The sequence below is a fragment of the Ictalurus punctatus genome, chromosome 23, assembly GCF_001660625.3.
Source record: "Ictalurus punctatus breed USDA103 chromosome 23, Coco_2.0, whole genome shotgun sequence".
Taxonomy (NCBI): Eukaryota; Metazoa; Chordata; class Actinopteri; order Siluriformes; family Ictaluridae; genus Ictalurus; species Ictalurus punctatus.
The window spans coordinates 5,922,501-5,938,647 of NC_030438.2; the positions used below are offsets into that span (position 1 = coordinate 5,922,501).

Sequence of the window (16,147 nt, forward strand, 5' to 3'; positions counted from 1 at the left end):
GAGCCATGGCTTTATTTATTTGTTTAACGTCCTCCTTCCCCTCCATCTCCCTCCCTCCCTCATGAGTGTACAGGTTACTATTTGGAATGGCTGTGTACTGTGTACCACAGGAACAGAATGTCTCTGGCATAGCTGAGTGTTCGGTGTTCTGCCTGACTGAATGGAAGCGCTCCTCAGACGGCGTCAGTTCTCGTGGCCGCACCAGCAGGTGGAGTGATTCTCTTCTTGTCTGAAGGTGGCTGCTTATATTACGGGCTTGCGTTTCCAGGAACATTCACACCTGTGATTAAGTATGTCAATATCAGCGCTGTGTGCGTCAACATGCCCCGAGATCATCAGCGATCTACAAATGCAGGTGTTGTGCCCATAGGCGTTTAAGAGTGTTCCGCGGGTTGTGTTCTCGCTGTAGTGCATGCTATGTGCCGCGTTATCTTTTGCAGACGTGCTGCACTTCAACCTGGCAGGGCAAAGTCAATTCTCCAGCACCTGGTGTGTGTGTGTGAGTGTGTGTGGCAATAGAGAGTAGTTCAGATAGGCTTCTCTGCTCTTTTCCTGCCGTGTACTGTTCTTTTGCTCTCATCAGAACTAGGGCAGTGTATGAGTTTTTAAAAACTTTAATATTGCATTTGGCACTTTAAAACAATTTCCAGGCTTTAATTTATAGAAATACCATATAACACTGGTAATATGGTCATTGCTATTATTGACTACGGATGAGGTGGGATTTAAAAAGTCTTTAAATTCTGACAAGGCTCCCTTCATTTCCTTCATGAAGCTGTTTTTTTTTTTTTTTTTTTTTTTTGGCTAAAGCCTTGTCAGGCTGTGTGTGGACCGTATCAGTAGCATCTTATCAGCACTCAGTGCTGACTGTGGTGGTAGATCTGGTTTCTGCGGCAGGCTGCTTCAGTGAACAGCCTTTTCTCTTTTCTCTACTGCATGAGATTTAAGTCATGAGCACCGCTGACAACTGCGTGGGGAATACCTCATGGCGGCGCTGCCATTCTCATCCTGACTGCGCACTTAATGGAATGACAGTGCTGCATAATTGATGGTCCTGCGAAAAAAAAAAAAAAAAAAACCCAACACAACACTGTCTACTCTCTCTTGCTTGCCCGAGCTCATCCCTCTAGGTGGTGAGATTTATCAGGACACGGTTCCGAGTCTTTATGGATGGCAAGCCTAGCTCTACACTGCCACCGGTGGTAAAGAGCTCGGTCCGTCTGATATAAAGAATGAACTCTGTTTTTAATGGAAAGCGTTTGGTGGAGTAGAAGATTGACTTCTGCTTAAATGTCAATCTGGATGTCTTCCAGGATTGCTCATGCCTAGGGGTGTGTGTGTGTGTGTGTGTACGCATGCACCCCCGTTACTGGAATGAGCTTGTCTTCGTTTTTTCTGCCTGTTAAACAAGATTAACAAATCAGGCTGTCAGGTAGGCTACAGTCGAGACAATGACCCACTTCTGACACCAGGATCCCAAGCTCTTTCTCTCCCTTTACTATACTCATAACCCCCCACCCTCCTCGCCCTCCCATCCCAATCCTTCTGTCCACAGCTCTTAATTAAAGCTTCTCTCGTGAGCCTCCTCAGGGATATATATTTTTTTGTTTCAAGCCTTTGTTTTCTGCCAGACACACAAGGAGATCTCAGGAAGGTGTAAGGTGATCGTGTGTGTCCTTGCGGCTATGCGTATCCGAGTCCGAGGCATGGGTGCAGGTTAAAAGGGGGCTAGATAAGCAACAGATGCTGTGTCCAGGTGCTCCGATACTGCTAAATACTTAGGACGGAAGACGGCAATGCAACGATAGGTCGTAATGCTTTATAATATGGCCTGATCTTTTTCATGCGCATTTCTGCAGTTCGCTTATTGTTCTCTCTATATATGCAAACTCTTATGGATTTTACTGCAGAGGCCTGGATGCAGGCTCACAGGCTTGTCAAGACAAAGTATTATTTGCACTGCTGCAAGATGAGACATGTCAGGGTTACTCTAGGGCTCTGATACACTGTGTGTGCTTTGCATGCAAATAATAATCTTTCTAGACCCAGTCGATGATAAACTGCCGTGCTTGGAGGTTGATCAACTGGACTGCGGAACAGTACGCGAAGTACTTGGGTACCTTTTTTAATCAGAAGAACATTTTATGTTCTTATTGTGTAACTGCTCACACACCATGGAGACGTCACTGCCTTGATGGACGTGCTGTAGACGTTCGTGTTTACCCAGCACACACTTGCATAACAGGGACGGATAAAGTTGACCAAGCATGCATTTGCATGTGGAGGTTCCTTTGGAGAGACACGGGGCATGTCTGATTTCAGTACCGTGCTGTGTATTTTGGCAGCAGATGCCACTGTGAAAAGGGACACGGCATAGTGTGCAGTTTATGCCTCGATGTCTAACACGTTTATGATGTCAGCACTTTCAGTCTGGGGTGTAATTATAGCTGTGCTTTACTTTACTGTATCTGTTTGGGTGAGCTGTAAAATCTCATCCGAGGCCCTAGTTTTAACGGATCTAGATCTGTACGTGGACAAAAAAAAAAAAGAGACAGAAATCGTTAAAGATAACTGCTTGGAAGTGATGATTGAGTGAGTATTATTCAGATGCACCCAGACAGTCCTCCAGACTTCATGTTCGTCATGTTCCAGTCACTACTGTCTGTCATTTCTCAGAAGTCACGTAGTGGGAACTACGCTTGTTTTTGCAATATGCTCTGCTCTAGCTTACCAGTTACATAGAAGAGAAGTAAAAAAAAAAAAAAAAAAAAAAAAAAAAGGAAACAAAAAAACTTGTGAAAGCTTCTTGCTAGTGTAGCTAAAGGTATCTTGTTTATATTTTGGATTTACTCAGTGAATCACATTGCATTGCTTCAATGTGTGTACATCTTGCTTTTTTTCTTGTTTTTTTTTATTTTTTATTTTTTTTATTTTTTATAAAGACTCGCTCAGAGGTATATTTGTTCTTTGCTGTCTTCCTCCACGCGCGTCAGCAGAGAGCAACAACCCACAGTAGGGCTTGAGGTGCGTTAACTGACAGGGAATGTCTTCAGGGCAGAATAGCTGTATGAGACAACAGCCATCAGGGGCACAAAAAGTGTGCGAGTCGCTGCATTCCTCCTACTCGAGCTCCTTAAAGCCAGAGGCAGAGGCCAGCTTTTTTTCTCTTCTGTCCAAAGAATTGATTGTCTTCATCACTGCACAAGCAGTCTCTCCATGGGAGCAGTGGAAAGAAGGGCATTCAAGGGCTACATAATAAACATGCCTACTTGCTCGTGTGCGTGTGTATTCTGTGGGCTCCTTTTCTGCTGATCAATGTATTTGCTCGGCTGATTGAATTTGGAAGTGGGTGAAGGGTCTGATAATTGTTGACCTGCGCTGGAGGGACTTGATTGATTGCTTCCTGTTCCCCTCACGGCTCAACGGCTCAGGGCCAGTTGTATAGTAGAGTCAGCTTGTTATTTGAAGGGCCATGCAGTTAGTGTATTGGAACAAATGAAAAAGACCATGTGCGGAATACGGCAGGGTCAGCGGGGATAGGACTCTTCATTACTGTTGTACTGATGAAAATGCACATGGTGCAGCCTGTACTATTAGACTATATGATAATGAAATATCATCATGATGGTAATCAGTCTTTGTGGCCTGTTTTGTGTCCCACAGATCAGCACTTTAGCACCATGAGTGGGCTTCTCAAGAGGAAGTTTGAGGAGGTGGAGGAGGACCCGTGCTACTCTTCATCCTCTCCCTCGTCTCTCTCCTCCTCTGCCTACTCCGGCTGGGACTCGGATGGCGAGAGCTGCTACTCGGACACCCTGGACTCCACGCCCAGTAACCCGAGCTCACCGGCAGCGTCATTCAGCAGTGAGTACGCCTTCCGTTTTATTCTATCGCTGTCATCTCTCGGCTTAAAAAAAAAAACGACGTGCAGCACTCTTGTAGGCAGGGCCCTCTGGGAATGAACCGCACAACCATATTTAGGAACATCTTTACCTTTTTTAAATTGCTCTCCTGAAGCAGAATCAGGCTCTGAACATCGACAAGGTCACCTTCTGCCTTCTGAGTAAATCCTGAGGAAGTTGGAAAGTGCAGCGCCGTGTACCCCGCGCGCTCACCTGCTGTTCCTCTGCCTCTCTGATGGAGATTGCAGGAGCAGTGAGGTGAAGGAAGCAGGGTAAACAGTTGTGAGGTTCCCAGGATGACAGGGCAAAGTGCCAATGAATGGGCAGGATGCCAGTAGAGACAGCGAGAGCTAGAGAGAGAGAGAGAGAGAGAGAGAGAAAGAAAGAACACACACAGCCTTGTCTGTACCTGGCATACCCACAGTACAGGTGCTAAGGGAGAGCTGAGGAAGGCATATGAAAGAACTGAAAGCAAGATGCTTCAGCTGAAACCTAGACTTTGATTAATTAATGAATCTGAAATAAATGAGGTAATTGGAAACTACTCTAGTCCAAATATATATATATATATATATATATATATATATATATATATATATATATATATATATATATATATTTCCAGAAAAGGACTGTGATTTTAGCTTGTGCATAACAATATAGAAAAGTCAGATAAAGTCAGCCTGTATTTATTTATTTATTTATTTATTTATTTATTTATTTATTTATTTTAATGTGAGCAAGCTTACACAAGAATCTGATAGCCAAGGCATATGTACACAGCAGGGTTCACAGCCGGCTGCGTGTTTTTAATGGACACCATCTGTGGCGATTATTAGCATGTTCATTCCCTCTACACACTGTTCTGCAGATAAGAATTGTTGAATCTTCTTGAGGGAAAAGCAGGCCTTTCTCACTCGGAGGCACAGAGGAAGTGGAATTTCCAAAAGTCATGTTCCCACATTTTGTTTTTTTCTGTGGTTTTGTTATGAACGCCTCCTCTCTGCATAAGTCTCATTCCAGTGACTTTAACACAAGAGGAACATTTGGCTAGTGACACTGAACTAGCCACTAAGTAGACTTCAGACAGCTGTGTGTGTGTGTGAGTGAGTGAAGTGTCTGCACCGTTCAATCCGCTCCATCTGGTGAAATGTACTGCTCGAACAGTCCTCCTTGATGCAGGAAGCTTCAGATTTCCAACACATTTACTCACTGTGCAATTAATCTGACAGCTCAGTTTCCCTTCTACCCATCCCCGCCAAGGGGAAATTCCTGAGGAGCCGATAAGAATAAAGCGTTGCGTTTATTAGCTCCAACTAGAAATGGGATCGACGGTAACGTTTAGGTCTGTTCTTTTCACGGATAATAATATATATGAAACTTTTTTTTTTTGGTTTATAATTATTTCTACAACTAATGGCATGTACTTTTTTTTTTTTTTCTTTTCCTCTTGTAATGTTAGCAGTGTCTGCCATCTTGTGGTAGATGAAAGTTGAGTATATGCTATAACTGTGCAATCTTGATGTTTACACCAGTTTCAAGTCCTCCCATTAGACCTGGCACTCTTCCTGCCTAAATACTCCCTGATGAGTTCATAAGAAAAGCACTTCAGTGCTAATCCCTCAAAAACACCGACATGCACAGACGTGTTTTTTCTTTTGTTGTTGTTTTTTTTTTTTTTTGGTGTTGTTTTTAATTCTTCCCGGAATTTCATTACATGTTTTGTTTTCCCTTTTGCTCCTTTTTTTTTTTTTCCCTCACAAAGCTCTGTTTTTCTGTCGTTCCTGTAGCCACCTCCATCCTCAAAAAGACCAAAAGACCACGGCGGGGCAATGTGCAGTTCGATCAGGTGACCGTCTTCTTCTTCCCACGGTGCCAGGGTTTCACCAGCGTACCTAGCAGAGGCGGATGCACGCTGGGCATGATGCAGAGGCACAGCGCACAGCGCCGCTACACGCTGGCTGAGTTTGCGATGGAACAGCGCCACCTACGGCGTGAGAAGATCAAGAACAGGATAAAAGAAGAGAAGCTGGAGGCTCTGAAACAGAAGGTATGTCAAATGGAAGTAGTTTCATGAGATCATGATTGCATAAAACGTAAACACAAACAACAGGAGATCTTTTAACTCGCCTGCTCACCCCCCTTTACCCTTTGTAACAGCTTACTAAGAACGGTACCCAAGAATCCGAAGAGGCAGACCAGCTGACTGTGGACGACATCCCAGAGGAAGAGATCGATCTCAGCGGCGTGAACCTTGACAGTGGGTCATTCCTCCACCCTTACCCATCCAAGAGGCGGCATGCCATCCTGAAAGAGGCCGGAGTGAAGAAGATTGACAAGGAGGAGAAGAGGCAGCTGCATGAGCTGCGCATGTCACGGGAGGACTGTGGCTGCGACTGCCAGGGCTTCTGCGAGCCTGAAACCTGCAGCTGCAGTTTGGCTGGCATCAAGTGTCAGGTGGGAACCGTAGTCCTCTAAGGCTTCGTGTGTACTTTAGCGCTAGTCAGAGGTTCTCAATCACACACCTTGACCTGACACGGCTGTTTTTAAACATCTGTATAAACATCTGTATCTGTAGAAGTGATTTATAATGTATTTTCTTGTGTTTTTTTTTTTTTTTGTGTGTGTGTTAATTATCTCACAGATGGACCACTCGTCCTTCCCTTGTGGCTGCACCAAGGACGGCTGTGGGAATACAGAGGGCCGCATCGAGTTTAACCCCAGTCGTGTTCAGACCCACTACATTCACACCATCATGAAGCTGGAGCTAGAAAAGCGTCTAGAGGAGCATGCTTCTGAAAATGACGCCACGTCAGACGAGCAGCCCGAGATGAGCTCCCGAGCCCTCTGTCCAGCAGAGGGCAGCGTTGAGCCTAACGGCTCAAGCTTTCATTTCAACTCCGAATTAGCAGCTGCTGGAGAGAACAGCTGTAGTAGTGACATGACGGACTCTTCTAGTTCTTCGGGTCAGAGCGAGGACTCGGAAGCAACTGACGCACCTCGGAGCGAACAGTCGTCTCTCGACGTGGACGAGAATGGACTCGCGCAGATCCTGAGCTTCAGCGACACGGATAACGATGAATGCTCTTTACACTGCAGGGACACCAGCTGCAGTCAACAGCAGAGAAGGACCGAGACGTCATCTGTAGGATATGGCATCTTCAGCACTGTGGACAACGTAGACAGTGACGATAACGCGTGCACACCACAAACAGATCGTACAGACCGAGCTGCGGCTGTGTCCGAGCTCTCGGACGAAAACGCGAATCAAGACGACACTCTCTTTCACAGCGAATCGGTTCCGAACACCCCGTCTCCTACCATCGATAATTACATGGACCTGAGCCTCTCCTCGGAGTCCGACTTGGAGTTCTTCGACGGCTTTCCCTGTCTAGGACCCAGCTCGCTGTACAACTCTCTCAAGGAGTATGAACATTTGGACAACTTTTTTCAATTTCAATTGCCTGCCTACCCCAGCTTCCCACAAGTCAATGACCAAGGCACCGGTCTCTTGGAGTCGCTCATCGGTTTGTCAGAATCTGTCCCAGAACCACCTGCTACTACGTTCACAGACAATCAGATGCTGGAAGAAGCCATGAAGTTGTCCGTGATGGAGTATGTAAAAGTCTGAAGCGGTTGGACGTTTAATTTTAAACACTATGGCGGGAAAAAAAAAAAAAACGAAGAGAGTATACAATTGTAAATGAATACAGCTTTAATGTAATTTTGTAATTTATGGCGGCCTCTAGCTATCAAGGCTATCAAAATTTGCATTAGTTGCCTTGAAAATGTTAGCAGTCTTATTACTATTATTATTATTATTACTATCATTATTATTGCCATCAAAGTGGCAGCTAATATTTCAGTTTAAAGTCTCTGGCTGTCGGTTTGAGAATATTTGTACATATGGCCAGGAAGGTTGAGCTGAATTGGTCACCCACATTGGTGTTACTAATATTATTACTATTGATAAGATTATTTATATGAACTTTACACAGGGCACAGATGGGAGTCTTTTAAAAAATGAAAAAAGAAGAAAATGCTGATTATGCACCTCAGGGACTTTTTCTAGCTTTTGGAAGCAATGTATTGTGACCATACATCGCTGTGATAGACCCTATTCGGCTCTTCTGAGACTTTCCACCAAAACTCGAAACAGCATTTTAAAGACCCCCTGTAGGGTTTCTCCGTCACGTCTGTACGGAATCGCAAAGCTAGAGGAAGACTCCTCTCGTTCCACAAAACGGCTCATTGGGATCTATAAATGGTACACGAATCTCCCCAAAGGCTCCTCAATTAGCACTTTACCTGTGAAAATATCAATGGAACTCAAGCGGGGGGCGGATGGGTTGCTGATGTGTTGACTTCTTTGCGTTCGGTAAAGACGTCGCGCCATTATTATTATTTTTTTTCCGTGTTAAAAGTTAGCACAAAAGTTACGCTACCGAGCGTGTTTTTTTTTGTTTTTGTTTTCTTACCATGCCACGAAGACTTCAGTTTTCAAAATCTCATTCAAAATACTCCTCGTGGAGAATCCTTGCAGAACTGTGAGATCTATTTACCATTACTACTTTATGACTCTATTTATTCCTTAGGTTTTGAGTTTATTTATTTATCTATCTCTGAACACCAACTGAGTATCTGAGCCACTCTGAGCTCTGGAAACGTGAAACGTGCAGCTTCTTGTGTGAGGGTTTTTAGGCCGTTTGTCAACGCTCGAATCCGTTCGCGGTCGTTAACTCGCGTGAAGCAAAATTTCTGTTAAGTTATTTCACGGTTCATTTCAGTAGTATACTAATTTATTAAATAGTTGCGCAATAAAAGAAGAAGAAGAAGAAGAAAAAGAGCGGCGTTAAAAAGTTTACTCTATGTGCCTGTTAATCCAAGGAGCCATGGTTGCTGGTCTAATGTAAAAAGAGAGTTCTTTTCTAAGTGATAAGCGTTTAAAAAAATAAATAAATAAAAATAAAAAAAACCCCAACCTACCTATTTCCTAAGATCAGAATTGCATTATTGCCCATGATGTTGCCTACAATATAGAGAATTACACTAAAAAAAATTTTCTAATTTATGTAGATTTGAGAGAATTCTAATCTCTATCATTGACAAACTATTTTATTAAAAAAAATAATTAAAAAAGGCAATTTTTGTCACATATTGAAACATTTGTAATATATTAATATAGTTACACAGATAGTTATACTTCTAAACTTTATTCTGGCCAGAAGTAAAAGATTTATTTCTTTTGTAATGCCTTTTTCAGTTTAATTAAACGAAATTCGATTGTACTAGAATGTTTCGGCAGAAATGATTGACCACATGGACTGTGGATGATTAGTTTAAAAAAAGAAAAAAAAGAAAAATCTTTTGGATAAATTCTGCATATATTATGCAAAAGTGTATTATATTATGCAAGACGTAGAAGAACAAAACAGCGTTTGGTTGCCCATGTCTCAAAGCTAAAACGTCCTCGATGGAGGAACATGTAGACATGATGTACATACTCCACCTCCCACCCTTCAGTTTCTACGACTCGTCTCGACGTTCTAAAGCTATTGCATGTGAGATCGATTCACACTTTCGTCTCAGTATATGATTTGCAAGCGCAAAACTGCACAATCGGAACCGTATTTGCTTTTCGCCTTCGTGTGCTGTTCTTGAAACACAACATTCATTTCCATTCTCAAGAGGGCACTGCTTTCTGCAAGTACGCCGTATTTCCTTGTAAAGACGCATCACTCCTTATGAAGAAACGGAAAAACGATGGGTATTTATTAGGCTTAATTATTATTATTATTATTATTATTATTATTGTATGTTTTGATCTACAAGGCTTTTTTTTTTTTTTTTTTTTAAAGTGTTTCTTAATTTGGTCATTTATGTTGTACATATTTTTTCAGCTTAAAATGGTACTACAGAGCAAACCGAGCTGCTTTTTTTAATTTTATTTTATTTTTTTAAATATATTTTCACGCTCAACAGGTAAAAGCTGTTCATTTTCATTCAAGTCAGTTGACAGTAGTTTGTCATTTCAAAATAAAAGTTCAGCTTTTTCTTACATGCTGCGTTGTCTGAGCTTTGTGCGAACTTCTAGAACAAGACACACACATTTAACAATAAAACAACACTCTCATACAATTTATGGGTCATACTGTTCTAGGAAAATAATCAACAACCTGGTGTGATGAAGCAGATTGAAAGCTTGTATTCATTAAACAAGTCATTTTTAAAAAAAATCTTTTTCTAGTTATGTTTATTGAATAGCTGAATTCTGTTCCTTTTCTTTCTTTCTTTTTTTAACCCCCTCTTGATAATTTATTAATAAATAATAATACTTACTTACATAAACAAAGAACAGGTTGGGAAAACCCTTGTATGCGTGATCATTACACGCACCACTAGGTGGCGACAGTGAGCTCGTCATTTACAGGAGAAATAAAGATGCTGTTCGGTAAAGAAATTAAATCAGCATATTAATAGGTTTTAACGTTAAAAAAAACCCCGAAAATAATCAGATTATGATGAAACATTCCAATACATAATCATTTCAACATGTTCCTGTAGAGCAGTTAAAATGTCCAGACTGTCTTACACATCCAGATGTTTCTTTAAAAAAACAAACCAACCCTAAATTACATCAGAACGTGTGGGAAATATTCACCCACCCCGTTGTTGATTATTTTCCTATAACAGCACACTCGAAAGTGTCAATCATTCCTTACATGAGCTACGTATTCGACTTCCAGACACAAAATATAGACAGTTATTTTTATTCTCCTTTTTTTTTTTTTAATGACAATTATCAAGTATTCAAGGCATCTGTAAACAAAAGTGTTGCCACGATCTGTTCACTTCTGTTTCCTGAGGAATGCAGAGCAGGAGCGTGACCTTTCCAATACAGCTTTGTCTTTTTATTTCAATAAATACATGTCAATAATATGTTGCTAAAAAATGATGACACCCCCCTCTCATCCACGAAAGTAAAATATCTACCTGAAGTAATCCACAAATTAATTAGAACATCTCATGCCTCAAACTGATCATCACGCATGCTGACAGCACTGAGGGTGGAGAGGCTCGGGTGTGAAGATGATTCTCGAACCGGCTTTAGCCTGCTTAACATACCCAGAGTTGAACCATTTCAGAAGACGACATAGAAGGGAGGGGGGAAAAAAAAACCCATCAACGCGGCCACTGATTTCAGGTCATGTTGCATCACAGAGATGTGCATTAGTACCAGTGGGGGAAGGTTTACTGTGGCACAGAGATCTCCAGTTCATTTATCACAGCAGGCAGAAGAAAAGTGCAAGCAACGTGACCCCCAAACACCATGCCTTAATACCATACGGTCACTCGAGCCTTTCTCACAAAGCAGAGGCATAGTCAGACATTTACATCTGTTGTAATAATAATAATAATAATAATAATAATAATAATAATAGATATGTAAGGGTCTTTTGGTGATGGAGGTTAATCAAACCAAAGAAAAAGTTCAACGTCAACACGCCAAAAATGATATATAATACAATGCAAAAACGAAACAATTTATGCGCTGTATATCATAATCTCACATATAACTTACATAATTTAGGCACAGAAAACAAACAGATTTGCTTCATTATTTGTTATACATGTTCACCTTTTTTTCTTTTTCAAAGCATAGTCTAAATTAGCCAAGTTTTAGACCAAAAAAAAAAGACAAAAAAAAAAGAAGGAAAAAAAAAAATGTATTTACCATTTTTATACTTCACAGCCCAGTCCATGAGTACTTGTTCACTGATGGCCATTTTTTGATATTTTGGTTTTCTACACATTGGATATGAAGGGTTCAAGTCTTCATACACATCCTTGACTCAAAGCTTATTAAAGCGATGTACCGGAGCCCAGAACAACAAAACCGCGGCACTTCCCAGTTACATCACGACTGCACTGGGGGACAAATGGCCTTTACATCAAAACACTGACTGGGAATACAAAAGCTGTCACAGATTTCTCACGTGATTCTGTTCATTTTACAGTGAAATGATTTGAATAATAATAATAATAATAATAATAATAATAATAATAATAATAAGAAGGAAGTGTTCCTTTCAGATATCCCAAGCCCAGGGGTTGGGATTGAAGACTGAACAGCAAGTGAAGATTCAAGGTCAGGTCTTGCTTGCAATGATGCTATTGTTTCAGTAATTAAAAAAAAAAAATTATAATAATTCTGTCTTCACAATATTATACTCAAACAAGGGTTTCATAAAAATACAGTAGAACTGGCCAAAATGTGAAGGAATAAATTCTTAGTAGTAATACAAGTAGAAGTAGACATAGAGATTCAAATCTATTTTTCATATTCCATGGATGAAATTTCGATTCATATTTGGACAGGTTTTATTTCTAGCATGCTGTGCTACCCGTCCGAATCGCCTAACGAACTACACTACATTACGCGAAAACGATGCAGCATCGGAGGACAGAGGTTTATATTCTTCGTAGGCGTCGAGTGTAATATCGGTTGGCTTGTTCTAGAGATTCGCATACCGGCGTCATGAAATGCTCAGAGACTATTTTGAACTGCGAATATGCATCTACTAGGGTAGTAGATGTGGTGATGCCTAGAACCTTCTGAGGACATATCGATACCTCTCAGTAGTATCAAAATACTCTGCGTGTATGCCACAGGGTTTAGTAACACTATTGCTAAAGCGTTGAAGTGCTCAGGCTGAGCTCCGTCAGCGACGAGAGGAGGAGAGCGTGAGCAATGGCCAGGTTTGCTGGGATCGAACCATGCAGCATCAGATCTGACAATAAACTGCCAAAGTACAGACGGGTCTGTGTGGACCGGAACCAGAGAAATCGAGCAGCGCGTCTCACCGAGCTTGTGTTTTGTGTTTGATTTGCTTAGTGGAACACATTGATCTTATTGTGGTATTACATCTATACTGATCTAATTAGGGATCATGATGATGATGGGGATGATAGAGTTCTCTCGTGGTGTAATTTAGCTGTCCCTCTGATCCTTACTCATATTTCATAGCACTTTAACGGGCCACAGTACCGAACCTTGAGGGACCACGTCGCCGGAAAGTTCAGGAAAATTCCAGCAACCTAGACAGCCATTCTTCTCTTCCGTACTGGCCTAACTTCCAAAAGAGAGACAGCAGGAGAGAGAAACAGAGCGAGGACAGGCGACGGTTGCGTCTCGTTGTAAATGAGAGATACACAATAGACAGCGATACGCAGCGGGGCAAAGTGGCAGAGTTTGCATAGAACAGATTTCCAGTTGTGCTTGTGATGACGTTTTGATATCCAAGACATCTCAATATCCAAGACATGATACTGAACAGGACTGACCCCTGACCCATCCCCTCCCCCCAAACCCACTTAGCACCATGTGATGTCTTTTACAATGTACAATGCACACTTCGACAAGTATTTCATTTATTATTATTAATTATGATTTTTTTTTTTAAAGATGTGCGCTGATGAGAACCTTAAAAACAGCTGTGATACTCAGCAGGGCGTCAGCTGAACTTCAAGAAAAGGTTTGCGCCCAATCGAGGAAGGCACGTGGAGAGGATGGAGTTAGATCTCAGACGCGGGCGTGGACCTCCTGTACGGGGTGCACCGGGGGCGTTATTGCTTTGAGAGTGTTTCCCGGGCAGCTCTGGATGCTGTGGCTGTGGTGAAGCGGTGTCGGATCGAGCGTAAACGCCGGGCAGGAGCGAGTACGTGCGTGGCACTTGCGCGCACCCACCTGACACACGAGCTCGCTCACCGTGCCGAGCGGAGGCAGGCTCGGGCGACGGCGCTCCAGCCGGTCTTCCTTGCATTTGATGGAGTACCAGGTGAGGAAGATGAAGACGAAGCCGACGAACTTGAGGCTGGCTGCCAGGCCGAAGTAGACGAAGCGGAACGAGGTGACGTCGTACTCCCAGCACGAGCCGTGCACGCCGCAGTCCTGCTGCCACAGCATACACGTAGTGTCGATCACGGCGCCGAAGTAGATCGGTGTCGGGATGTAGGCTGCACATGAGGGCGAGAAATGAAAATAACGACTTAGCCTGCACGTATTCATTCTATACCCTTGTTTAAATCACTAACTTACGTTTCTTATTTTTAAATGGCCAGTTTACACCCACCATTACATAAACATCTTAATATGAAGGTTTTTATTTATTTATTTATTTAAAGTTCAGGTATCAGGAGTAGGAAATACTTCAAACTCCACATTACTGAATTTCTCAAACCCCGTTTTAGACCAGAATGTCTCAAGGTGTAGCATCTTCAGTGTAACACACCATAAAACCACTAGATGGCACCATTGCTACAGCCGTACAGTAACGAGTGCAAGGTTTTACTCGAACAGCTTAAACAGAGGGACCACAGTTCTCCTCTTCTAATACACTAATCTGAGCCCATGCAGAATTGAGTAATTAATCAACGTGCTGATTCAGGTGTGCTGCTGCGGCCCTCTAGATTCCGGATGCTTGAAGCGCACTTTTAAGAAACGACAAAATATACCAAAGTCCATTGGCGGAGAAAAAGAGACGTGTGCATGCGCGTATAAAATACAACGATGTGGTGCCGGTTCACAGCATTAAATCATTTGTGCGCAAACTTTCCAAAAGTAAGTGAAGTTAAAAACTGATGAACAGATAATCATATGGATAAAAACGCGATATAAGATACGGCGATGGAAACATATTTGGTATAAATGATATTATGGACTATGCTCACACCTGATTTCGTGTCCAGAATGTTCACTCGTACTCACTGTATCGCCACATCAAAAAAAATAAATAAATAAAGATTACAACTTTGCAATTGTAATCCATTTTAATCCACTCAAACTATCGGCAGTGGATATTTAGAAGCAAATGCTATGGTCTAGGATTCTGTCCAAATAAGTAGTTTCTTATGTACACAAACTCTGTGTCTTCCACAATTATTATTATATAGTGGGCATGCAGATCAAAGATATGAATACACTGGGACAGACTACTTACATCAGGCTACAATTGGATTTAAATCCGTTTTAAATATTGATTGGATGTGCATTTATACGAGAGCCGTCCGATTCTATTCAAGTGCAGTTGAATTTTAAACACTTCTTATTCACTGCATATGCTTACTACATAGGACAGTAGAATTTAGTGCACTGTACATTCCTCTAAGCGTGATACATGAGGTGTAACGGCATTGTAAACCCTACACAGGGCACTATATGACCAAGAAAATCCAGATCTAATCCTAATACCCAGGAAAGATGAAGAAACCAGGTGTAAACTGGCTGTAAAATGTTTTCTTCTTGCCCGTTTGTTCATGACTATTTTTAACCACGATCTCGTTTCAGGTCTTCAACATATTTGCATAACTGTAGCTGAACGAAACACAAAGATGTTTGCGTTTCCCTTTGCCGACCTTTCAAAACCTTGCTTTTAAAACATGGGTACGGAAGTAAGAGCACGGCTCTGGATTAGACCCGACAGCAATTTTACATTCACGGAAGGCCAAGAGACACGATGAGCGTCCGTTACTCACCGAGCGTTCTCAGCAACACGAACTGCATTCCTAAAGCAAACGGCCTCTCCTGCTCCTCTACTGACCTACAAACAGGAAGAGACATGCAGGAATCGCATTACTGCATGGAAACCTATCCGTATCCTGGATGTGGAATCCAGAAGGAACTCGTTGCTATTTTCTGTCCTCATCATGTTGATGAAGGAGAACACTGATAATGGAGGAGATCTACTGATCAAGGTCTCATGTTAGAATCCCAGAGACCTAAAGTTCAATGTTGTGGACAACAGACAATGTTTATTAGTAGATTTACTAATATATTAAAAGATCACAATGCAACACTGTTGAAAACTCATACATCTCGTTTCTGAAATGATCTCGGCTTCATTCAGAGGATTCAGAAATCGTGTGTGTTTTAAAAAGAGCTCACGTCGTGGCCGATCACGATTTAGCGGGAGGTGAAAGGCGCCGGAATTGTTTTGAACGTACCTGAGAGTGACGATGATGGCGGAGGGCTGGGCACAGGCAGTGATGAGCGTGACGATGAAAAGGAAGATGAGGAAGGGGATGAGCGTGTTGCAGGTGCGGTCGCACTTCCCGGACACGGCGAAACCGTTCTCGTTCAGGTAGGTCTTCACGATGACCAGCTGGAGCTGACTGCCTTGGCCACCAGCGGGAGGTGTGATGACCTGCCTGCTCTGCACACACGCACAGTCCGTGTAATTTCTGAT

The 16,147-nt window shown here is 42.2% G+C and overlaps 2 protein-coding genes across 4 annotated transcripts in view; one reads left to right on the forward strand and one right to left on the reverse strand.

Annotated features, from left to right (window-relative positions):
• The window catches only part of csrnp1b (cysteine-serine-rich nuclear protein 1b), a 12,981-nt gene extending 3,021 nt beyond the window's left edge, over positions 1–9,960 (forward strand). Inside the window, exons 2-5 of the mRNA XM_017453216.2 lie at positions 3,664–3,864; positions 5,693–5,952; positions 6,063–6,359; positions 6,547–9,960. Coding sequence (XP_017308705.1) covers positions 3,664–3,864; positions 5,693–5,952; positions 6,063–6,359; positions 6,547–7,533 — 1,745 coding nt within the window. The 3' untranslated portion in view covers positions 7,534–9,960. The remainder of the gene's footprint in view (positions 1–3,663; positions 3,865–5,692; positions 5,953–6,062; positions 6,360–6,546) is intronic.
• LOC108256392 (solute carrier organic anion transporter family member 5A1) overlaps positions 9,411–16,147 on the reverse strand; it is a 45,730-nt gene continuing 38,993 nt past the window's right edge. For all 3 annotated transcript variants that reach the window (XM_053674978.1, XM_017453213.3, XM_017453212.3), the window contains 3 exons: positions 15,906–16,147; positions 15,438–15,502; positions 9,411–13,919 (listed from right to left, as the gene is read on the reverse strand). In XM_053674978.1, coding sequence (XP_053530953.1) covers positions 13,486–13,919; positions 15,438–15,502; positions 15,906–16,147 — 741 coding nt within the window. In that variant the 3' untranslated portion in view covers positions 9,411–13,485. The remainder of the gene's footprint in view (positions 13,920–15,437; positions 15,503–15,905) is intronic.